The following is a 26,096-nucleotide window of genomic DNA, read 5'->3' on the forward strand; positions in this document are numbered from 1 at the left end:
TTCTCTATCTGTTCACTGTTCTAATCTTCACCATCCCACTGACCAGGGCCTGAGGAAACGAAGGCTGACCTCCAACAAGATAAGAAGCAGGTGAATAAATGCTGAGTGCACTGTACACGGACAGACATTCACTGATGCTCGTTCTTATGTTGCTAAGGTGTGAGTGACAGTATTTAAGACCTCAGTCCTGTGTTATTCATCACAGTCACTTACTTCACATATGTAAGGTTAAATCTTATAGGCAGTTGAAAGTCCAGCTGGATTGTAGCACATTGATGGTATCTGCCAAGAGCATCCTCGATTTCTACATCAATCTGTAAATTCAAAGACGTTTGCTTAGACACAGTTTTTACTTTCCAGTTTTACTCTTTTCAAGGTATATTGCCTACTTACTTTAGGACCATAAAATGCTCCATCTCCAGCGTTTATCTTCCATGGTTTCCCAAATTTCATCAAGCTATTCTTTAGTTGCTATTTTTTAATAAGAAGAGAACATTAATAACTTCCACTTCATTGTACATTTTCTTTTTGTCCTATAGCTCAAAATAGTAAGTCACTGTCAATCTTCACTACATTCCATGTTACTTCCACTTGTTCTTACTGAGCCTCTCACAATCAGTAAAGTCTGGGTGAGGACACAGGAAGTTGACTAAGATGGTGCCTGCTCTCAGGAAACAGACACTTAACTGGAGGCAAAAGGATCACTCACTGACATGTCCAGTGAATCCCAGTGAGAGCTGGCGGGGGAACTCGGGCTCATCTGCCTCTTCAGCCCCCGCACCTCACACTCCCAGCCCCTCAGGAGGGACCCTGCACGGTAAAGGGCAAGCAGGCTCTGCCCTGCCCCAGTGCACTCCATGTGCAGGTGTAAGGCACTCTGGGGTGGGGGCAGGCTGTGCACCCTCTTTTGTTCTCCCCCATCTCTGTGCCTGCGGCTGGTGGGCAGCACCCCTGGTGGCCCCTGGGGTGTGGAAGCGGGAGGCCCTCCATGGTCTGCAGACTCAGCCGTGCACAGTCCTTCCAACCAGCGGGCAGTGGAGACGCCCGTGCTGCTGGCGGGGCCCGGTGTGCACATGCCAGCAGGCTCAGGGCACTCTGGATGGCAGCCAGGCTTCTGTCACTGTCCCCATGCACTGGGACCCGAACAGTGACGCTGGGGTGGAGTGCCCTGAGGGGGTGACCCCGGGGTGGAGGGACCCAAGAGGGTGACCCCGGGGGTGGAGGGCCCCGAGGCGGTGATGCTGGGGGTGGAGCAACCAGAGGGGGTGAACCCGGGGTGGAGGGCCCCGAGGGGGTGACCCCGGGGGTGGAGGGCCTGGAGAGGGTGAAGCTGGGGGTGGAATGCCCTGAGGGGGTGACCCTGCGGGTGGAGGGCCCCAAGGAGGTGACCCTGGAGGTGGAGCGCCATGAGGGGGTGACCCTGGGGGTGAAGCGTTTCTGAAGGGACTCTGATACGTGTTCTCAGACAAAGTGAGGCCCAGCTACAGCAGCTGAGGGAGGGGAGGAGTTTCAGGGAATTAAATGTTTAAGCCAGGTTTGGGGGAAGAAGATAAGGCAGAAGCCTCTGAGGACACAGGGATTGGGAGGGCCAGCTGGAGAAGCTGAGGGTCAGAAAGCTTCAGGTTTATGCAAGGTCAGGCCAGGGCTGAAACCACTGCTCCTAGGCCTGGCTGTATACACTGCCCTGCACCCCTTCTCCCTGCCGTCTATCTGTCCTGTCCCACATCCACCACGTCTCTGGCTCCCAGGAGCGCTGGGGGCGCTGGGGTCTACACTGCAGTACTTGCTGGGCTCCGGACACAGTTGTCTGCTTGTGGTGTGCATGTGTGGCTGGAGTGCTCTTAATGACTCATTATAACTCTGAAAGTAGGACAGAGAAAGCCTGGGGTTAATCTGGCTCTGAGGAGCTGAGGGACCTACATTGGTCCCACGGGCAGAGGTCTGACCAGAGCTGCTGAAAAATGAGCAGGAGGATTTCTTGAAAAACTTATGAAATTGGTTATTAGGAAGCAGCACTGAAAAGACTACAAACAAAAACCTGATATAAACTAACATGTGAAACAAATGTTAGGTATTGTTCTTATCGGTGTTTGAAGAAAACTGGATTAACTGTGTTCTACAATTAGCACATTTATCCCAAACTTCCCAGTCTTTAATTTCCACTGCAAAGCATCACAACTTCATGAAAGGTAAAATGAAAGGTAACACTTTGCTTCTCCCTACCTTTTCAGCTTCATCCCATAACTCAATCTCTCCCAGGAAGTTTTCAGGTCTTGTTGACAAATTTAATTGAAAGGAGAAGCCAAACGTTGAATAAACAGACTGCAAAAACTGCAAACACCCTTTTATCTCCTCTTCAATCTGAAATTAGAGCAAATGAGAAATTAAATCCATTTACAGCATTAAAATTTCTTCCTGTCAGCCAGAAATAAAGTGCGCTTTTACTGTGGAGGACAGTCCATGGCACTGTTGTCTTTGTTGCCTTGTTGTCTTTTTCTCACTGGAACATTCACAGGACTCCTGCCAGATGCCCATATGCACCTCCAGGCTGCTGGTCCAGCATAGGACTGGGCAAAGACACAGGCGAGGGTGCCTCTCCGTGCACATGCCACCCATGAGCAGCTGGCCAGAGGATGTGATGGCCAAGCTGCGCCCAGAGGAGAGGTGAGAGCCCTCCAATGCGGCCAGGGTGGGAACCCCCTTGAGCATAGGAAACACGGAGGATGAAGGCCCAGAAGACGGAGGAGTGGGTGAGGGTGGGCCAGCCGTGGGAGCTGCCTGTGACCAGGCAGAAGGCAGAGAGGGAGTACACAGGATGGAGGCAGGCCAGGGCTGGAGGAAACCCAGCACTTCCAGAGCCAGGCTGAAGGCTGCACTTTTGAGCCAGCGAGCAGTGAGAAGTGGTGCAGAGGAACAACACAGCTCACCATGATTGCTTGACTCTGGGAGACTGACCAGCAAGATGAGAAGAGCAGCCCATCTGGGAGTTGCTGGGATCCTTCTGGAGCAGAAGGCTGGTGCTGGAAACAAGTGGCTGAAACAGGGGTGGGCTGCATCTGCAGGACACCTGTCCTTGTTCACTAAGAGACAGTGATTGCCTGCAGAGTCAGCACTGTGCTGGATGCAGAGAAATGAGGAATGAATGAAATTATTCAGGAATAACATGCTTAAGAAGAGCAATCGACAGGGCTTGTGATAAACTGGACATGAGACTTGAAAACCCGGCCTGGGTTCCTGGCCAGGGCTGTGGAGAGGGTGCTGGTGTGTCACTGAAAGGAGAGGACGTGGGGAGAGAGGCAGAAGAAGGGCCGGCACTGGACCTGGCCTACGTGAGGGTGCGTGTGATGGCCAAGCAGACACGTCCCCTGGAGGGCTGGGGTCTGGAGCTCACAGGGAGAGCTGAGACACGTAGCTGAGGTTAGCGGAGGGACTGAAGAGAGAGAGTGAGTGCAAGGTGAGGAGAGCAGGGGTGAGCTGAGAGGCCAAAGAGGAGGAAGACGAGCACTAGGTGTAAGTGAAATGGGGCAGCAAAAACATAGACGCAGACAAAGGGTACCAGCAAGGGTCTGCTTCTGTCCTGTCACTGTGGATTAGGTTTGCAGATTTTCATCAGTGGAACCACATGTGGAACCATGCTATTTTCTTTCAGTTTTTACACTCAGTGCTTCCCAGGTGATGCTAGTGGTAAAGAAGCTGCCTGCCAATGCAGGATACAGAAGAGATGTGGTATGATCTCTGGGTTTGGAAGATCCCCTGGAGAAGGAAATGACAACCCACTCCAGTATTCTTGCCTGGAGAATCCCATGGACAGAGGAGCCTGGTGGGCCACAGTCCATGGGGTCACAGAGTCAGACATGACTGAAGTGACTTCGCACACATAGCATTTATTTCAAGGGCTTCCTAGGTGGCACTAGTGGTAAAGAATCCACCTGCCAATGCAGCAGACAAAAGAGACATGGTTTGATCCTCAGGAAGATCCCCTGGAGAAGGAAATGGCAACTCACTGCAGTGTTCTTGCCTGGAGAAATTCCATGGACAGAGGAGCCTGGTGTGCTATAGTCCATGGGGTAGCAAAGAGTCGGACACGACTGAGCGACTGAAACTAATAGTAAACGATTATTTCGAGATCCATCCATCCTGCAGCGTCAGCAGCAGATCACTCTTTTTCCTGCTGAGCAGCCGTCCACTCTGTGGATGCACCACTCAGCAGTCATTGGGCTGTTTCTACATTTCGACGACTTCAAATAAAGCTGCTCTGAACACGTGTGTACAGGTCTTTGTATGGACATGTGCTTTGTTTTTCTCTTGGGAAAAGAAAAGGAGTAAGATGGCTGGGACATACGGTAGGAGCATGTTTCACTTTAAGAAACTGCCAAACTATTTCTCAGAACTGTACCATCTTCAACCTCCACAACTGGTGAGAGGGAGATCTAGTGCCTCCTCACACTCAATACATGTCAGAGTCTGTCTCTGAAATGTCAGCCATTCTGTAGGTGCAGAGGCAGCTCATAGGGCATCAGTCTCCATTTCCTCAATAACCAATGATCCTTAACACTTCCTTCACGTGCTTCTTTGCCATCTGCTTAGTTCCTTAGATGTGTACCTTCTCTTGTACATATTCTTAGGTAAACTGAAAGGTCACATCTTTTTGCCCATTTTTTAAAGTTAAACTTTTTATTTTGAGGTTCACATGCAGTTGCAAGAAATAAGACAGGGATCCTTGAGCCATTTACTCAGTGTCCCCAATGATGATATAATTTTTGCTTTAATCATCAGATATAACACAGAAAACTCAAAAGAAAAAGGAAAAGCAATATTTATTGTAGTTAACTGAGCTTCCCTGGTGGCTCAGCAGTAAAGAACTCTGCCTGCCAATGCAGGAGACGTGAGTTCAATTCCTGGTCCAGAAAGATCCTCTAGAGAAGAAACCCACTCCAATATTCTTGCCTGGGAAATCCCATGGACAGAGGAGCCTGGTGGGCTACAGTCCATGCAGCTGCAAGAGTCGGACACAACTAAGCAACTGAACAACAGCAACAAATTGTACTTACCATGTTTTATTTTTACAGTTCTTTCTTCGTTCTAAACGTTGAGACTTTCTTTTATAATTTTCTTTCTCTTTAGAGAAATTCCTATAGCAATCTTTTAAGGTAGATCTAATGCCTTGATTTTACCTTCATCACTGCAAGATTTTTTGGGGGGGGGTATAGAATTCTGGTTTAACAGTTATATCAGCACTTGGAAAATGCTGTGACTCTTCCTTCTGGCCTCTGAATTTTTTTAAATTTTTATTGGAATATAGCTGCTTTACAGTGTTGTGTTAGTTTCTGATCTACAGCAAAGTGATTCAGTAACATGCGTGTATATATCCCCTCTTTGCCACCACACAGCGTTGAGTGCCCCATGCTGTACAATAGGTTATACTTCATTTTGATGAGAAATCTGCTGTTATTTCATTTTTAATTTTTTTCTTGAAGGTATCACTTCTGTTTTCATTTTTTTCTTTACAGTTTTTGTAAGTTTGGCTCTAATGTGTCTAATGTTTCTTTGTTGTTGTTTAGTCACTAAGTCATGTCTGACCTTTGGTGACCACACGGACTGTAGCCTGCCAGGCTCCTCCTCTGTCCATGGGATTTCCCAGGCAAGAATACTGGAGTGCATAGCCATTGTCTTCTCCAGGGGATCTTCCTGACCCAGGGATCGAATCCATGTCTACTGCATTGGCAGGTGGGTTCTTTACCACTGCACCACCTGGTCTGGGTTTATCCTCCTTGGACTTTCTCAGCTACTTGAATCTGTAAGCTTATGGCTTTTGCTAAATTTGGCCAGTTTTCAGCCATTACCTCTTTTGAGTACTTCTTCACTTCCACCCTACTAGATTCCTATTTAGCAAGATCCAGAAGTGATTCCTTCTGGGCCTGGAGTTTCCTTTGTGGAAGGGTTGCTGACTACCAACTCAACTTCTTTCATAAACAAAGGACTACTCAGATTATCTATCTCTTCTTGAGTAAAATTTGGTAGCTTGTGTTTTTCAAAGAATTTGTTCATTTAATTTAATTTGTCAAATTTACTGGTGTACGCACGTTCATACTATTACCTTACTATCTTTTCAATATCTGTGGAATCTGCAGGAATGTCACATCTCTGAGTCCTAAGTTTTTGTTTCTTTTTTTGCTGTACATTGTTGATTGGGGGATCTTGGTTCCCCAACCAGGGATCAAACCCAGGCCCCAGGCAGTAAGAGCATGGAGATCTAACCACTAGACTGCCAGGGAATTTTCCAGTCTTGGTATTTTTAATTAGTTTTCTCTCTGACAAAACTAAAGGTTTATGAACTTTATTGATCCAGAAGACCCAGCCTCTGGGTTGAAATTGCATATTGTTTTTCTTTTTTCTATTTCACTGATTTCTTTTCTGCTATTATTTTCTTTTTTCTGCTCATCTCTAATGTAATTTGCTCTCCTTTTTCTAGTCTATTAAGTAGAAGTTGAGGCTACCTCTTTGAAAACATTCTTCTTTTCTAATATGGGTGTTCCTCTAAAGTACCATTTTAATGGCATCCCACAAATCCTGATAAATTGTGTTTCTTTTACATTTCATTTGGTATAGAGCTAACCCTTGAACACGGAGTACTGGCCCCTCACACAATGAAAAACCCATGCATAACTACTGTACAGTTGGCCCTCAGTTTGCAGTTGTACACCTGCAGATTTAGCTAACTGTGACTCACGGAGCAGTGTTGTATGTATTCATAAAAACTGCTGCGTAGAAATAGACAGGGGCAGTTCAAACTCATGTTGTGCACAAGCTAGTGTACAATATTTTCTAATTTCCTTTTGATTTTCTATTTGACACATGGTTATTTAGAAGTGTATGACTCACTTTCCAAATACTTGGGGATTTTCCAGATAGTTTTCTGTTATTGAATTCTACCTCAATTTCAAAGCAGCCAGAGAACTTTTAAAAAACTATTCGTTTATTAAAATTTTTTTTTTGCCTGTGCTGGGTCTTCATCACTGCACAGGCTTTTTCCCTAGTGGTGAGCAGGGCCCACTCTCTAGTTGCAGTGCACGGGCTTCTCATTGCGGTCACTTCTTTTGTGGAGCATGGGCTCTATGGTGTATGGACTCAGTAGTTGGGGCTTACAGGCTTCAGAGCACAAGCTCTAGCTGTGGCACAAAAGGTTAGATGCCTACAGCATGTGGGATCTTAGTTCTCAGACCAGGGATCAAACCCATGTCTCCTGCATTGGCATGCAGGTTCTTTACCACTGAGCCACCAGGGAAGCCCCAGAGAACATATTCTGCATGAACTGAATCCCTTTAAATTTACTGAGACTCATTTTATGGCCCAGAATATGGTCTATTTTGGGAAATGTCCCGTGGGCACTTTCAAAAAATGTGTACTCCATTGTTATTGACTGGAGGGGTCTATAACTGTCTATTAGGTCAAACCATTTAATAGTGGCCCTTTGCCTGGCAATTTGAATTTGAATTAAGATAAAAACCTGAAAAAGTAAATTGTAACTTCCAGGTAAAACTGAAAAACAAACACATCCAAAATTTCACCAATACCCTTAAAATAATGTTACTTAATAATTAATGTTAATAAAGTTGGAAGAAGCTTAAAAGAAAAAAAAATAGACTTCATGTCAAGAAAAACAACCAACCCAATCAAAAAATGGGCAGAAGACCTAAACAGACATTTCTCCAAAGAAGATGTAAAAATGGCCAATAGGCACATGAAAAAATGCTCAACATCAATAATTATTAGAGAAATGCAAATGAAAACTACAATGAAGTATCACCTCATACTAGTCAGAATGGCCATCATCAAAATGTCTATAAAATAATAAGTGCTGGAGAGGGTGTGGAGAAAAGGGAACCCTCCTATACTGTTGCTGGAATATAAATTGATACAGTCACTATGAAGAACAGTATGGAACATCCTTAAAAAGCTAAAAGTAAGAGTTGTCATATGGTCCGGCGATTCCACTCCTAGACATATATCCAGATGAAAACTCTAATTTGAAAAGAAACATGCACCCCAATGTTCACCGCAGCACTATTCACAATAGCCAATGCATGGAGGCAAACTAAATGACCACTGACAGAGGAACAGATAAAGAAGATATGGTACATATCTACAATGGAATATTACTCAGCCATAAAAAGAAAGAAATGATGCCATTTGTAGCAATCGTGGATAAACCTAGAGATCATCATACTAAGTGCAGTAAGTCAGACAGAAAAAGACAAAATTCATATGAGATCATTTATATGTGGAATCTAAAAAAACAATACAAAAGAATGTGTTGGAACTGATGGGACCTCAGAGACTAGACTGAACAACTCAGTTCACAGCAACTCTGAAAGACCCAGCAATGCGTCTAAGGCAGCCACACTGGACCCATGCTGACCACGCCTCCGAGTCCCTGCTTACCTGCCCTAACATGGACCCATGCTGACCATGCCTCCCTTAGTCCCCGTTTACCTACTCCACCGTGGACCTGTGCTGACCATGCCTCCCTGAGTTCCCATCTACCTGCCCCACTGTGCAGAAGATGTGAGCGTCATCCTGCTGGAAGCGCCTGACGCAGGTCAAGCCACCCAGAGCTCCTGATGGCTCATTCCTGTGAAGAACCCCGAAGTCAGCAAGTCTGATCGGCATTTCCCTCCAAGATCGTGGACGATGGGCAAACATCAGACTAGAAAAGACACAGGGGCACACAATGTTTCCTTACTGCAGAAGAGATGCAGTAACCATCTGAATGTTAGTAAGTTACCAGTTAAATGACTCAGGATTTGTAAACACCTGATTCTGGTTCTTAGATCACCAATTAAAAGAAGTTTCTTCTCCCATGAATTACTGAATGCTGTATTTACATAACTGCACACTCTGAGGAAGAACCCAATCATCTCCTCCAGAAATACTGCTCCCTATTCTCAACCACCTACAATCCATTTCAAGGGCTACTTCCTAAGTGAGGCAGCCCTGGGCACTCTCCAGAAGGGCTGGTCAGTCGAGCCTCAGGCTCCAAGAACAACCAGAATTGCCGCAGTTTTGACACTGGTCTTACTTCTTCAATAACTGACTGGCTGTGTATTTGTTCCTTCTCCACTCTGCTCATGAGCTCCAGGAGGAAATGGTTGTGTCTAAAGCACCCTGCTAATATTCTCTCTGCATGAAAGGCCTCTCTTCTGCAGGAAGCAACCCTTGCTCACACACCCCATCACCACTAAGCCACTGTGGTCCTGATTCCTTGTTCTGATATAAGAAAATACAAAATTACACTCTCTGCTGTGTTCAGCTTTCTTGTAATAATACTGAAATCACAGCTTCAGCTGGTACCCAATGGGAAACTGAGTTAAGAAGTAGTTAATACAGGTGTTTTGGAGAATGCAAAGCACTAGGTTTTAGCCTCCACCTTTGTTTAAAAAAAAGAGGCTATATAATATTTACATATCAGTTTTCATAAAATTAAAGATAAATACATATCTTTTGTATGCAGTTCCCACAGAGTTGAACTTCCTTTAGTCTTTACTGAAAAGGGCAAAAAATTTTCTTCAGTATTCAGAGGTTTCTTTCAAGTAGTTACCTTCTAAAGTCAATTTACTGAAAATGTGTATGTTGATATGAAGCTACAATAGGTGAGATATTTTTTGGTGGAAAATATTTTTTGGTGGAAAAATTTTTTGCTCACTTCTAGTTGTAAAATCTACTTCTCTGACAAGGTTGCATTCACATCCTATGCAGCTTTATGATAATTACATTCTTTCATAGACTCTAAGACAACCTTGACTTTAAGATGGACCATTACATTATGTACAACCAAGAAAGAAAACAACCGTGAATTAAATTATGGCATAATGCTAAGATACCAACTATAAGACACGTCTCAATTTCAGGGATGTTGAAATACGAGGGGGAATGCATCTTAGAATCAGTGAAATCCAGTCACTGATTGTGAGCTCACTGGTCTTGTTATAATCAACCCAAATAGCATGTAAGAACTAAATGTTCTGCAAATATGTATATCTGAAGTATATTACCACTGGGAAGAGAAATGTAATAATTTATAAAATTGATGGGTAATATTATCCTCTGAGAAGCACAAAATACTAAATGTTTTCCAGCCAACAGCCCACATCTGGCAAAGAGCAAACATATTTTAAAAGTAAATTCATCCTTCAGAATGAAACAACTTGGTAAAGATGATTTCGAAACACCGCTCTTCATGTTAAAGGATCCTCTTAACTCCAAAAAGCAAAATAACATTAAAAACTAACTGTAGTGAAGTACCTGCTAGGTACAGATCTGCTTCATTTTTCATACTCACCAGTGTCCTGGGCAATTCATGGGCTTAAGGGCAAAAGTGTCCTTGTCGATGTCAAAGGTGAACATGTTCTCACTGTAATGCTGCCAGTGTCCAGAAGCCTCCCAGAGCTTGCAGCTGTACATGTTGGGGGACAGGACCTCTGTGAAGTTGCGCTGGTGGTGCTGCTCCTAAAGGAGACAGGTGTGCAGAGCTGAAATCTGCTGGGGCAGGGCATAACTGCAGGCAAGAGACACCCAGACAAGGACTGCTAAATTCAGGATCATGCCTTACATCAGTTCACAGCTAATAAGCCCTTGGTTTTAAGCATGGTACCTTATGGATCATAAAAGAAAGATTCATATATGCTCAATATACTTTTCACATTAAATATATTCATTTTATATAGCAACCCACTCCAGTATCCTTGCCTGGAGAATCCCATGGAGAGAGGAACCTGGTAGGCTGCAGTCCATAGCCGCAAAGAGTTGGGCACAACTGAAGCGACTTAGCATGCAAGCATACACACACATATTCATTTCATAATATAATGGTACATAGTATATAACAGGAGTCCCCAACATTTTTGGCACCAGAACCAGTCTGGGGGCAGACAACTTTTCCACTGACTGGCAGCAGGGGTGGGATGCCAGGAGCCAGCACAGGAGATCCCACCCATGACAAGGTCATGCGGAGAGACCTAATGAGCAAGGCAAGTCAGGTCTCAAGGGGTCCTCTGCCTGAGTCAATCTACCCCGAAACCAAAATCTGTATGTTTACTGTCTGCTATACTATACTCTTCTGACATTACCACCTTTCTCTGAAAAGAGTTAACTCAAAGCTCCAGTTAACAGTCTCCTGCATATAAAAAGAATGTCTCGGTTTAAACCCCTTTGATGGCTTTCTAACTTACCTGACCGGTCTGCTCAGACTTTTACAACTTGTGAATTGTTCACAGGACCCCAGCCGCGAGAGACACAAAGCTTAAAACTTCTTAAAGATATAGAGTTAAAAATTAGTTTGGTGCAGCCATGAAATTAAAAGATGCTTACTCTTTGGAAGAAAAGTTATGACCAACCTAGATAGCATATTCAAAAGCAGAGACATTACTTTGCCGACTAAGGTCCGTCTCGTCAAGGCTATAGTTTTTCCTGTGGTCATGTATGGATGTGAGAGTTGGACTGTGAAAAAGGCTGAGCGCCAAAGAATTGATGCTTTTGAACTGTGGTGTTGGAGAAGACTCTTGAGAGTCCCTTGGACTGCAAGGAGATCCAACCAGTCCACTCTGAAGGAGATCAGCCCTGGGATTTCTTTGGAAGGAATGATGCCAAAGCTGAAACTCCAGTACTTTGGCCACCTAATGAGAAGAGTTGACTCATTGGAAAAGACTCTGATGCTGGGAGGGATTGGGGGCAGGAGGAGAAGGGGACGACTGAGGATGAGATGGTTGGATGGCATCACGGACTCGATGGACGTGAGTCTGAGAGAACTCCGGGAGTTGGTGATGGACAGGGAGGCCTGGCGTGCTGCGATTCATGGGGTCACAAAGAGTCGGACACGACTGAGCGACTGAACTGAACCGAACTGAAGAGTTTGTTGAGTTAATGTTTGCCGCCAGGCCTCCATATCCTTTATTTTTTAGGCACCTGGGAGGATATTAATCAATGTAATCAGGATGCAGAAATAGGAATATAGTAGTTTTGATGTTAGCAACACTAGACTTTTGAGTTAGTGAATTTTCTCTTTATTATAAATCACTGTACTCCTCTTTCTTTGTTTGTTATAAATTGTTGTGTCCTTGCTATGTAAGAATGTAACTTTATTTAGTGCTTTCTGAGAGTGGCACCAGACTTTGGGAAGAACACCACAAATAAGTTCTCTGGTTGACAGACCCTTATCAGAAAAGGGTCGTAAAATGTTAACTGGCCTTCTGGCCAGAAGATGATGTAAATCACCTAAGACTTGTGTATACAACTAGGTATGCAGAGAGAAAGCCTGGTCTCGATAAGAGTCAGGGCTGCTGACACTGCATAATTTTGTATTATCCATTGATCTCTATGTACAATCAAAAGTATAAAAGGCCTTTCCGGACAATAGAGGATGGGGCAGTCACTGGAAAGACTGGTTTCCCCCATGTGGTCTTTTCTCCCTCTCCTTTTCAGGCTGAATTCCCATCTGGGGCATGGAGGCTCTCCGAGTCTACTTACTTGCCCTGGCTTCTAAGACCCACGTGAGAGGGAGACCAAGGCGGGGCACCCTCCGCTATTCAAGTGGGCGCTGGTGACCTAACGTAGATGGTGCAAGTTCCTTGTCTGGAACTTTATTGGTTTTCCACTTAGACCAAGTTATTCAGCCTCTTTTCTCCACTAAATTTTCCTACTACACTATTTCTTCCTAATCTCTCTTTATATTTCTAAATAAATAAGTTTTTCCTCGCCACACCATCCCTGCTTCAAATTACCCTGGATCCACCAGGGCTGGACCCCAACAGTGGGGGAGGTTGGGATGATTGAAGTGTATTACATTTATTGTCTGTGTCCATGTGTGTGAAGTTGCTTCAGTCGTGTCCAACTCTTTGGGACCCCACGGATGGACTCTAGCCCACCAGGCTCCTCTGCCCATGGGATTCTCCAGGCAAGAATACTAGAGTGGGTTGCCATGCCCTCCTCCAGGGGATGTTCCCAACCCAGGGATCAAACTCAGGTCTCCTACATTGGCAGGTGGGTTCTTCACCAATAGTCCCACCTGGGAAGCCCACATTTATTGTGCACTTTGTTTCCATTGCTATTACACTGTCAGATATAATGAAATGATTATACAACTGACCATAATGCAGAATCAGTGGGAGCCCTGAGCCTGTTTTCCTGCACCTGGATGGTTCCATCTAGAGGCGCTGGAAAACAGTGACACCTGGAGTGTGTTGCATATGGCCAGCTTACTCCATAATCCCGTTTTGGCTGCCGTCACTGCAGAAGCCACCTGCAATGTAGGAGATCCTCGTTTGATTTCTGGTTCAGGAGGATCCACTGGAGAAGGGATAGGCTACCCACTCCAGCATTCTTGGGCTTCTTTTGTGGCTTAGCTGGTAAAGAATCTGCCTGCAATGCAGGAGACCCGGGTTTGATCATCCCTGGGTTGGGAAGATCCCTTGGAGAAGGGAAAGGCTACCCACTCCAGTATTCTGGCCTGGAGATTTCCATGGACTGTAGTGTCCATGGGGTTGCAAAGAGTTGGACATGACTGAATGCCTTTCACTTTCACTGCGAAAAACCCTGCTTCACAAAGATGGGATACTGGAAATGGAAGCAGGCTTTTCAGTGCTTTTGTGGCAATCTCAGGATATTCCACCTCAACCTTAATCTGAAACGTATGGAGATCTGGAGTTGTGTCAAACATACTCTTAAGGCCACCATCATTTGCAATCTCAGATGGTAATGTGTCACACAGAACATTTCCTCCTTCTTCTCTCACAGGGAGTTCCACAGTTGGTCTAAGGTTTATCTTTGTATCATATGTGCTCTAGAAACTCAAACGGACAAGAAGCACATTTAATGAAATCCAAGGAAAATACAAATTGTCTCAATATTTTTAGTTGAAGGCATAATGCAGCATTTCTCTTTGAGGTTCAAAATTCTGAGTATTATTAAATTAAATCAATGGAAATGCTTGGCTATGTTATGATGAGAGAAAATGGTAAAACACAAAGTAGAGTTGAATAAGCATAGACTAGTTTAAAAATTACTTACTCGTATGAAGTCTATCAGTGTGTTATAAATGAAGGCTCCTCTAGGAAGAAAGAAACAGCTTCCTGGGCTCAGATCATGGAAAAAGAAAAGTTCCTGTTCCTAGGTTGAAAAAGTAATTGCGTCTCAAATTCCACTGCTGTTGCATATTTACTGTACACATATGATATGCTAGAATAAAACATACACTCAGTTATTTCCAAGTTCTAATAGCTGACGTTCCAAATACTTGAATCTGACTTATGAAACAGTGCATGTGAAGTTACAACTCATATTTATGATTACTCAGCTCTGAACTTAACTCTTATTCACCTGGGATTTACTGCTGATTTCTTACTTGGCACCTTGGGGTATGGATCTCATGAGGAGATGACACAGCAAAAAGGTCAGGAAAGTTCACTGCTGGAGGTGGGCTCGGAGTGGCAGTGACCTCTGCATAGCCGTCATGCTGAGAGCCTGCCCAGGTGGCCACCACCCTCCAGTGTCTGTCCTCCTGCCACCCCACACACCACCCAGCAGAGCCAAGGACATGGAGCTCCACAGTGAGAGCCGGCCCCTCACATCACAGCTCCCACGTGGAGGACTGAGAGTTAAACCAGGTCCACCTGCCTGCAAGCCTTGTTCTTGCTCCGCTTCCCAGATATAAAGTATACTATCAGGTATACACTCTTTTTTCTTTAAAAATTTTTGTATCATTATAAAAACAAGATAGAAGTGCAATTTTTAAAATCTAATGGAAATACAAGAAGGAAAAAAGTTAGCAGACACTGGGGGTAGGAGTGTGAAAGAACTCAGCAGCAAACCATGAGTGCCAGGGAAACAGAAGACAGGAGGGGAGAAGAAATGTCAGCATTAAGACAGCCAGGTTCTGAGCCTTGGTCACAGAGCAGCGCAGCAGCGCTTGGCGGGCGCACCTTCCCGATCATCCTGTGGTCCCGGGCCCTGGCTTCCTCCTGGAGCTCCTCCCAGGCAGCCATCTGCTGCTCATCAGGAAAGGACACCCCGTAGACCCTCTGCAGCATTTCCATCTCAGGGTTGTCTGCCCAGTATGCCAAGGAATTCTAGACATCAGACAAGATTCAGGTAAACATGTCAAACTCTTGGTGAGCAGTAAACCGCTGTGAAATACTAATATGTGCAAGTGGTTCATACCAGGGGCCTGAACTGCCGTGGACTTGGATATAAGCCAGGCATCTTGGACACCAAGGGATGAGGGACTATACACAACTTCCTACCCAAACATCAGCACAGCTGACTCACAGGGGACTTCTTGTAGACTTAGAATCTTAGATTGTTTCTAACTAAACCTTCCCACTCCAAATTACATCATTAATCAGTAAATTACATAGTCAGTCTGCTGTGGGTTCTAGGAGTGAAAAGTGAGAAAGCGTGAAAATGAGGGAAGGCAAGCACCACGTGCATTACCCAGAAGAGGGGAGTAAAGGAGAAAGGGGTGTGGTAGCCGGCCCCCTCCTCCACCCGCCTCCTCCCGCCTTGAGAAAACCAAGGCAGGTCAGGACAGCTCCATCAGTCCCAGGCCTCTTGCTTCCACATCGTGTTTTCGGCATCATACCACTCCATCTCTGTTTTCCCTCCTTTTCCTACATTATATTATTCTCATGGCAGATAAACACTCTTGTTCACATTAAAAAACTCAAGAAAACAAGAGTATGCAGAATATTTTCACAAATAGAAATGAAATGTACTGTGAAACTTACAGTAAGGTTAAATGACAGACAATCAAAGGCTATGTAAAATGTTCTAATTATCAATCCTAAAACACTGTATTATTTTTAGAGGCCTATACAAAAGTCAAATACACATGTGGTGTTTGAAAATGGCACAGTGTTCATATTATACAAGATATTATTGAACTACTCTTATCTAGTTCACTTAAAGTTTACTATATCAGAAAAAAAAATCAATCCTTACCTTGAAAATTTTTATGACCTTAATATTTCCAGTGTGTCTTATGTGAGGGCCTTTACAAAGTTCAACTAGTGGACCGCACCTGTGGTGAAATATTTAAAACATGTCCAGACATAGTTACAGCTTTGGGGACTATTGGTTGGAAACCATATTCTATGTTCTGGGGCAATGTATAATTCAGGAACAACTTAGTGTGAATCCATCTTTAATTTAGGGTGCAGGAAGAGGTGAGTCACCCAGTCTTAGATCCCAATCTTCCCCCTTCAGGTCGCATACAGAAGCCACAGAATCTTTGGAAAAGAAACTTTGCAGACAGACACACATCCCGAGGCTCTTTTAAAGGGCTTCCCAGATTGCTCAGCAGTAGAGAACCTGCCTGCTAATGCAGGAGATGCAAGAGACTTGGGTTCAATCCCTGGATTAGAAGATCCGCTGGAGGAGAACATGGCAACCCATTCCAGTATTCTTACCTGGGAAATTCCAGGAACAGAGGTGACTGGAGGGCTTTAGTCCACAGAGTCACAAACAGTTGGACACACACAAGGCACTTAAATCTTCACTACTGGAAAATCAAAAATCCACTTTCCCGCTCTACACTAATTTTCAAAACCAAAATTACATGAAAGATATAAAAAACACATTCACTTGATAATTTAAGTCAAAAATAAACTTACCAGACATACAGAATGCACACACCAAGCTTGAAGCCTATGTAAATGCTGGATTCAGGTGACAGAGATATGGCAGTGTAGATGGACTATAACTCATGTCACATTCTGGATGGGGGGGATCTTGACCATGGGGAAGCCACATGCACACAGGGGCAGGGGTGTATAGCAACTTGCTGTCTGCCCTCTAAATTATGTGGCAAACCTAAAACTGCTCTAAAAAATAAACTCTATTAAATAAATATATAAATTCAAGGGTTTTCTTTGCTTGTTTTCAGGCCCTTTGGTTTTATAACAAAATGCCTACTTGTATTTTGGTTTATTAGATGATGCAAAAGTTTAGATCAGAGATGAAACCACTATAAAGCATTTGCCTGCACCTGTAATGAACAAGGGGTCATAAAAACCCTAATGAGAGTAGACTCTTCTCCAAGTACAGAAACATGAACAAAGCTAAGATAGCAAAAATGCAGGTCAGAGAAAAGGTGATTTAACATCAACCAATTCAAGAGAAATTTAGTAAAGAAGGAAAGTTGTTCCTTAACTATTCCAACCAATTTTAAATATTTTTAAAGTTCACTAGTTAAAAAGTTAAAAATTATAATGAACACATAAAGGGACTGGATTATTCCAAGTAGAATGAAGTTTTGAACATGAAAACACCATTTCTTTGAATTACCAGGATTTACGTACTGTTCTCTGTCCAAAAAGGAGATTGTAAGTTAATGCTCAAGAGAAATGGAAAAGAAATACCTGATTAGTAAGAAAGACTTAAATAAGCCAATCTTTAAATAACCCCATAGGGAAAAAAGTCCTTTATGTTCAAAAAATTAAACACAAGCCATTCCAATTGATAAAATAATTGTTAATGCTGACCTAAGAAATGTTTTTAAAAAAAAGCAAAAGGGAGTCACCAGGTGGTGCAGTGGATAAGAATCCCCCTGCCAATGCAGAGGACATGGGTTCAAGCCCTGGTCAGGGAAGATTCCACATGCTGCAGAGCAACCAAGTCCGTGTGCCACAACTACTGAAATCTGGGTGCTCTAGGGCCTGCAACAAAGAGTAGCCCCCACTCTCCACAACTAGACAAAGCCCTCACACATCAATGACAACCCAGCACAGCCATAAATAAATAAAATTATATTTAAAAACTGCAGAAGATCAAGTATTAAAAGTCAGAAATTTAAAACTCACCATATATTGTTAATTTCCTCATTTGTTTTTAAACTCTGAAATGGTATGCTAACATTTCTTTGTATTACAGGTAATAAATAATAAAATCTTATCAGATCACTGGAGACTGGTAAAAACAAGCATGGTATCCACCTGCAGCATAAAGTGGCCACATGTTCACATGACCCTTCAGGAAATGCACTGTGCACAGCTGTGCGTGAAGGGGGTGTGACTTTACTCACAGTACAGCTAAGTCACAGAACCACAGCACTTGAGTGTGGAAAGGAAGTGCCCTGTGCAGGACATCTGTGGTCATACTTATTACAGGGACAAGTCTTCTCTGATGGGACTGAGAAGGTCACAGGCAGCCAAAGAAGGGGACACCAGGAGTGGGGACAAGCAGTACCCATAAGGCAGTTGAACAAGTGGACAGTAAGGGGGCTGGGAGCCTGACATGTAGCAGAACTAAGGCTTTGGGTCTGGGCTCCCATGGTCATTGCTATCCACCACTTCTATTCTGCCTTACTGATGCATAGAGGGTGATGCTCTTGGCCCCCACACAGTGGAGAGTGTGGTGAGAGGCAGAGAATCATACCCGAGGAGATGGCCCACTACAGCTCCATTGCCCCCCAATACGAACATGGGAAGATAAACAGAATTCCTTTCCTGAACAGCCCCCGAAAACATGAGGCCCTGAGAACACAGTCTCACTTGCAGGGAGAGAGGCACTCTACAGCTAACATCCCCAAAACAGAATGTGGGTTTGTTATTGTTTAGTTGCTAAGTTGTATCTGACTCTTTGTGTCTGACCCATAGACCTGTAGCCCACCAGGCTCCTCTGTCCATGGAATTCTCCAGGCAAGAATACTGGAGTGGGTTGCTATTTCCTCCTCCAGGGCATCTTTCCAAAGCAGGATCAAACCCATGTGTCCTGCTTTGGGAGGAGGGTTCTTTACCCCTGAGCCACCAGGGCATCCTGTGGTTTTTTAGTACCATCCTGATAAATATAAATGAGAAAATCATTACCTCCCTTTGTGGTGACATTTCAGAGTCCCCACACAAAGGAGTACTCTGTCAACCATGCAAACTTACAATCAGGCCTCCCACTCAAAGACACACTTGCATCTGCTAACGCCTTCAGATGCATCATTGAGCAGAGTTTACAATTTACACACACACGTTACCTGTAAACTGTGGTCGTTGGCGTGGCCACCTTCTCCTTCAGGATGCGGCATTTAAATTTATTGTACTACAAAGAAAAATACATCCAAATAGTATCACATAAAACGTTTAAGTGGGAAAAAATGTTCCCTTTTTCCAACAAACACTGAATGGGCATCTGCTATGTTCTAGGTGCTGAGACCCTGGGGACACACGGAGCTCAGCGCCTGGTTCTGTGCCATCCAGGATGGGTGCCCAGAGCCTGTGTGGGCCCTGAGCATTTGACACGTAACTGGGGACACACGGAGCTCAGCGCCTGGTTCTGTGCCATCCAGGATGGGTGCCCAGAGCCTGTGTAGGCCCTGAGCATTTGACACGTAACTGATCTGAACTGAGGGGCACCACCAGGCCAAAACACACTGGATTCCAGAAGCACAATGTGGAAAAAAAAGAATATAAAATCACTTTTTATGTTGGTTACATGTTGAAGTAATATTTTTTGATTTACTGGGTTAAATAAAATGTTATAAAGATTAATTTCACCTTTTACTTTTTAAATGTGGTTACCAGAAAATTTCAGATGACATACATGGCTCAGCTTTGGGAATGGTGTTATTAGACTGGACTGTTCTAGAAGACTTCAGCTTTAACTACACGAAATAAATAAAATTCTGAAGACACAGCTACATTATGAATTTGTACAGAAAATTAAAACAAAGTCTATAGTAAATGATATTATTACATTAAAAAACTTAGCAGACACTTTTCTGCTTTCATCATTATTACTAGTGTGCCAGATACTTTGTATTAAATAACTACTTAAAGGAGGTAATTATTGGGAGAAAAAAATAGATTTGTATGATTTAACTGTTGTGTACTTACTAAAATTAAGTCATTTTTCTTCACAAAGTTTTGATGGAATTTAGTTCTCAACCCAAAAAATGTGAGAAAATAACTGCAAATCACATATCTGAGATTAATATCTAGAATATATCAAGAACTCCTACAGTTCAACACCAAAAAACAAACAACCCAATTCAAAAGTGGGCAAAGGACTGAACAGACATTTCTCCAAAGATCTACAAATAGCAACAGGCATGTGGAAAGATGCTCTCACCAGCCATTAGAGAATACAAATAAAGACCAGAACGGGGTACCTCCCTCACACCCACTGGAATGGTTATTTTATTTTTTTTGAAGGAAAAGGAAGGGAGAGAACGAAAAAGTCAAATAGTCAAGAATACAGAGAAGCTGGAATGCTCATGCTGGTAGGAATGTAAAACAGTACAACCACTGTGGCAAACAGCATGACAGTTGCTCAAAAAATTAAATGTAAGATTTCCATATAATTCAGCAACTCCACTTCCGGGTATACACTGAAGAACTGAAAGTGGGGACCTGAACAGATACGAGTACGCCCATGTAGTAACATTTTTCTTAGTAGTCAAGAGATGTCTGTTGGCAAAGAGTGAATAAATAAAAGGTAGTCAGTCCATCCATACAGGGGAATGAATATTATTCAGCCTCAAAAGAGGAAGGCAATTCTGACACTTGCTACAACATGGATGAACCTTGAGCAAACAACACTGAGACAGGCCACTCAGAAGGACAATTACCGTGGGATTCCACCTGATGAGGCCCTAGAGCATCACTCTCAAGGAGACAGAAGGGGTGGGGCAAAGGGGATTCGGCGTAACTGCTGGGAGGTGCAGAGCTCTGGAGATGGGCGCTGACAGTGGCTGCACAACAGTGTGCGAGTATTAACGCCACAGAACTGTTCACTTAGAACGTGATTCAAACAGTAATTTTCATATTTTGGATAGTTTACCACACACAGCAGAGACATTACTTTACCGACTAAGGTCTGTCTAGTCAAGGCTATGGTTTTTCCTGTGGTCATGTGTGGATGTGAGAGTTGGACTGTGAAGAAGGCTGAGCGCCAAAGAATTGATGCGTTTGAACTGTGGTGTTGGAGGAGACTCTTGAGAGTCCCTTGGACTGCAAGGAGATCCAACCAGTCCATTCTGAACGAGATCAACCCTGGGATTTGTTTGGAAGGAATGATGCTAAAGCTGAAGCTCCAGTACTTTGGACACCTCATGCGAAGACTTGACTCATTGGAAAACACTCTGATGCTGGGAGAGATTGGGGGCAGGAGGAAAAGGGGATGACCCAGGATGAGATGGCTGGATGGCATCACGGACTCGATGGACGTGAGTCTGAGTGAACTCCGAGAGTTGGTGATGGACAGGGAGGCCTGGCGTGCTGCGATTCATGGGGTTGCAAAGAGTCGGACACGACTGAGCGACTGAACTGAACTGAACTGAACCACACACAGAAAAAAAGCAGCTGCAACTTTTACCAAATCCAAATCTACTTTTTAATTCAAGCCCACAAAACTAACAATATTGCACGTACTCTCAAATTATGTTTTCTTTGATATTTATGATTTTAAAAATAAAATTTAGAAGATATTTAAGTAAATTATTTTGAACAAAAAAAGAGAAAGTTGAAGTTTTACACGGGTTACTCCAGGCTAGAACCTATTTTAAAAATTAGCAGAAAACCCCAACGAAAAGAGGAAAAGACAGAATTTTATACGGTATTATTAACATTGTTGAATTCAATAGCTGGAGTACTAACAACACTCAGGATTAATCAGATTTATAAAACACACAAATGAACACTATTCTCCCGGCCCTTTACCTACTTATATCTGCATTACAAATTTGAACCAAGTGTTAGGAACAATGTGGTGACCAGGGACTGACCATTTGTTTAAAGCAGTGGTATGCTATCACTGCTCAAGTCCCCCCGTAATCACCTTGAATAGGTCTAGGAGGACCTCCGTGCTGACTTCCAGTCTCTCAAATGGCTGCTGCTCTTTGATGATGGCCTGGCACATGCTCTCCAGCACCAGCAGCTCTGCACTGGACACGGCCCTGCAGGGAAGAACAGTCGCCACAGACTACTGGGACGGAACCTGTGACCTGATGCCCTAGTCATCAGCAGATCAACTTTCTCCCCAGAGAAACGTGGTCCTCTACGGTCCAGGACTTCAGAGACTCAACATGTCCCCCAAACCCCACTCCTTCCCTCCTCCACCATCTGTGCTCAGGTCCCTCCAGTCTCATGGGCCGCACCCCCCAACCGCCAGGCCCAAGGCTTCCCCACAGAGGCCTGGGATGCTCTGGGACAGCTCCCTACCATCCCCCATCCCACCCTACTTCCAGGTCACTGAGCTCTCAGCTGAGTGCCCACCTGCTTGTCCCACAGCTCTGTCACCTCCCACAGCAAACGGTGCTGTGTCTGTTTCTGTCTGTCTCCCCCGACTGGATGGCTGAGCCTATGAGGACAGGCTGGTCTCTACCGGGGAGTCAGCAGCACCAAGCCCAGCACACAGGAGGCACCTACACATGCTGAGATGACTCTGGTGGGGAGGGGTGCTCACAGGGGACGAGCTGGCTGGGCTAGGGGCTACAGAGCACTGGGTGTTCGGGCAGCGTGGAGGTAACAGCTGGAGGTAGAATGAACCACAGGCAACCAGGCTACAGGCGCCAGGGGTCTACACTAAGGCAGAAGGAGCAAGAAGGGGGGTCAAGTAGAACTACTGAGGGGACAAAACGGGCAGAACTGGATGGAGTGACAGGGCTGGGGATGAGGGCCAGGGTGGGGTAGAGAGGACCCTTGGGTTTCAGTTTGACAGCTGGGAAGGTTTCCATATAGAGTCGTGAGAGGTAAGGAGGGCTGAGGTAGGGCCTATGGCTCGGGAGTTCATGCACAGACCTAGGGAATGTGAAACCTCCAGAGAGTGGCCCTTCTGGCACCAGCCACGAGATACGTGGCTGGGGGGCACATCACCCTTGACCATCACGACGAGGACTACCTGCTCTCTGGGGATTAACCTGACCACTCTGGTCCGAATCAGTAGTCTGCCCTAACAAGCCTCAGATTAGATAAATAGTGTGTCATGTCTTTCTTGTGGAAAGAAAGAACACCACTTGAGAAGTTACCCTCAAATCTACACTCATAAATAATAATTTTCAAAAATGGTTACCCCATCTGTAATCATGTCCTGTATCAGATACTCAATGCACTGACAAGTAGGCTCTCAGGGTTACCTGTCTTCCAGGTACACATCGTAGTGAAAGCCGCCGTCGCTGGGCGGGCTGCAGCACAGGAGACCCCCGTAGTGGAGCTCCAGGGCTTCCCCGAGTATGTGGGCACTGGAGTGCCAGTATACCTGCAGTGGGACAGAGGCCAGGTAACAGCTACATCATGGGAAGTCATCAGGTGGACGCAGGGATAAGTGAGCATGTGGGTACAGCACTAGGTGACAGACCCCAGGACACAGGCAGTGTTGTCTCTGCAGACTGCTGAGACCCACCTGTTTCTGAGCCCTCCTTCAAGCCCACTGTGCCCCCACTCCACCCATGCCCCACAAGCCAGCTGTGTGCTTCTCCTGCAGCTTTACTCTGAGCAGCGCTAAGCCCAGCTCCTAAACCATTTCCTTCTGGGCCTCAACCATGAGCAGAAGAGAGCTGGACCATGAGCAGAGCAGCCACCCAGAGCTGGTTCAGGCCCAGTGCAGAGGGCCGCCTGTGAGTGTGAGCACTGGCCCCCGTCCTCCTCCTCTGGCTAGCCTTTCTGAGTCAGAGATGCAGCCACAGTGGCTGTTCCTGACATCAGTCACATTAATAAGATTTTGCGTCTACACAGCAGTCTTCACACGCTAAACAGCACATGGCTGTGGAAGTTTGAAAGAGGACTCAGGAAGGCAGAGGAGTCTCTTGGAAGAAAAAGTTTACTGAATCATCTGAGCTCTGCATACTATTAACATGGTACCTTTGTGACAATGTCACTGGGTCTCACCTAGATAATGTACACCAGGGCTGGAGCCTGGAAGGTAACTCATTTTCACGAGCAACCACAACTATTCTGGAAGCCCTACAACATGACACCAGGTGCCAGGGGTGGACTGATCAGGCACTCTAGGAAGACTTCCCGTGATAATATGATAAATGCTTTATTTTTCATGATGTCACTGAACACAGGGGGAAAGAACGTCAAGGAGGCTGACCCCTCTGTGGAACATTAAGTGTGGTGGTCCCCTGTCCCCACCACCCATATTCCTGACAGACTGAAGGCACATAGCAGCCCACTGTTAAAGAACCATGTCTGCAGGTCAACCAAGAGCCCACCCGTGTGGGAAAGTGCTCAGGTCTCAGCAGGATTCTGACCTCAGGAAAAGGTTAAAACCACCTGCCAGGCCAGCCACCACAGCTGCTCTGGACTGGCTCCTACTTGACCTTCTCCAGAGGCTAACACAACCTGAAAGTATCTAGCTGTTTGATTTGCTTACTAACTATCCCTTCCACCTGTCATGAACTCTGCCACCCATAGGATCAGCACATGCACCCAGCACCTTGGATGCTGGTCAGCTGACTGAAGAAATCAACACAGGTTTACAAGTTTCAGGGTGGCATCTGGTATGAAGCTAGGTGTCTGTTCTTAGGGTTAGTCCTTAAGTGAGAAAAACTAACACACATATGCAAGCTATGTATTTCATTACATATTTTGTTCATGCTCTTTATGAATCACTTTTAAATACAGTGTCATGAATGTTAGATTTATTAAACACCAAACTTAGAAGATCACAAAACCTACTGTTCTACCCTTTAGTGTGTGACTTTGTACATGGTATATCTGACAACATAAACACCCAAAGTGTGGTTGGCTGGTTTTCAGACACTTACGGCCTGGGCCTCCTCATCCTCGAAGGTGAGGAGCTCCACAGTGGCATCCCCTTCCAGCGGGCGGTCCAGGTCCCACAGCTCCCCATTCACTTTGGCCACCACGGTGGTTTCTGCTAGCTCCTGACTGGGGAAAGGACAGTCATGTGGGGGTTAACCCATCACAGACTAAAGCTATTCCTTAAAACAAAACATGAAATTAACTTCCAGGGTTTGTTTCTTTCTTAAGTGGAAAGTACAAATGTAAACTAATAGGATAGATTTTTTTTTAATTTTTGTGACATTTAAATACAAAAGGAATATAATTTGTTCGCTGTAAAAATTCAGAAAACAGAATGCACAGAAACAAAATCACATACATCTTACTACCCAGAGATAAGTACTCACAACATTTATACATCAACATAAAAACTTTGAAAATATTACTCTGCTTATGTTATCTGATAACCTACTTTTAAACTTTGGCTTCCCTGGTAGCTCAGCTGATTAAGAATCCACCTGCAATGTGGGAGACCTGGGTTCAATCCATGGGTTGGGAAGATCTCCTGGAGAAGGGAAAGGCTACCCACTCCAGTATTCTGGCCTGGAGAGTTCCATGGACCATACAGTCGCAAGAGAGTTGGACACGACTGAGTGATTGCACTCACTTTTTAAACTTGACAGTAAACCACGACATTTTCTCCAACAGCAGACAGACATGTAAAACATGCTCCCTGACAGCCGCAGTGGAACTACGATCTGCCGAATGCACCCACTATTGCTGGGCATCTCGGTTATAATCTGAGGGGTTTGCTTTTCTTGTTTTATTTTGGCAGTGACAAATAATGCTGCAGTGAATATACTTGAATATTCATTGAATATTGAATATCTTAGTTCCTATTTTCTCAGGAAGATTCTAGAAGTAAACCTGGGATTTAAACTTTTAACAGCTTAACTGGACTACATTGCCAAATTTTCCTACCAGGAGAGGGCCAAGAATACCTTTCTCTGTGCTCTCAGGGAGTACAAAATTATGTCTTCTTGGCAATGTAATGTTTTCATTTATATTTCTGTGAATACCCTGAGCTGGGCACAGCCCTATGGTTAAGAGCACATACTCTGGAGTCAGGCCAACCTCAGGCTGAACCCTGAGCAATTTACTCAGTTTTTCTAAGCTTTGCTTTCTTTATCAGTAATATGGGAATTATAGGACCTTCTTCATATATGTATTCTGAGGATAAAATAAGGTGTGGGCTTCCCAGAAGGCTCAGTGGTCAAGACTGCCTACAATGCAGGAGATGGAAGGAGACAGGGGTTTGATCCCAGGATTGGAAAGATCCCCTAGAGAAAGAAATGGCAACCCACTCCAATATTG

The 26,096-nt window shown here is 44.6% G+C and overlaps 1 protein-coding gene across 3 annotated transcripts in view; it reads right to left on the reverse strand.

The window, feature by feature from the left end:
• TARS3 (threonyl-tRNA synthetase 3) overlaps positions 1–26,096 on the reverse strand; it is a 46,508-nt gene that overhangs the window by 11,100 nt on the left and 9,312 nt on the right. For 2 of the 3 annotated variants that reach the window (XR_005723981.1, XM_040257381.1), the window contains 12 exons: positions 24,746–24,869; positions 23,111–23,232; positions 21,814–21,931; positions 19,013–19,077; positions 15,991–16,069; positions 14,973–15,119; positions 14,062–14,160; positions 10,340–10,506; positions 8,545–8,707; positions 2,224–2,361; positions 394–471; positions 214–314 (listed from right to left, as the gene is read on the reverse strand). Coding sequence is in view for 1 of the 3 variants with exons in the window: in XM_040257381.1 (XP_040113315.1) it covers positions 214–314; positions 394–471; positions 2,224–2,361; positions 8,545–8,707; positions 10,340–10,506; positions 14,062–14,160; positions 14,973–15,119; positions 15,991–16,069; positions 19,013–19,077; positions 21,814–21,931; positions 23,111–23,232; positions 24,746–24,869 (1,401 nt within the window). In the remaining 2 variants the exon portion in view is untranslated. Of the gene's footprint in view, positions 1–213; positions 315–393; positions 472–2,223; positions 2,362–8,544; positions 8,708–10,339; positions 10,507–14,061; positions 14,161–14,972; positions 15,120–15,990; positions 17,531–19,012; positions 19,078–21,813; positions 21,932–23,110; positions 23,233–24,745; positions 24,870–26,096 lie in introns of those variants that run through there. The other variant, XR_005723982.1, reaches the window with a different exon arrangement.

The sequence above is a fragment of the Oryx dammah genome, unplaced genomic scaffold (assembly GCF_014754425.2).
Source record: "Oryx dammah isolate SB20612 unplaced genomic scaffold, SCBI_Odam_1.1 HiC_scaffold_16, whole genome shotgun sequence".
NCBI classification, from domain to species: Eukaryota; Metazoa; Chordata; class Mammalia; order Artiodactyla; family Bovidae; genus Oryx; species Oryx dammah.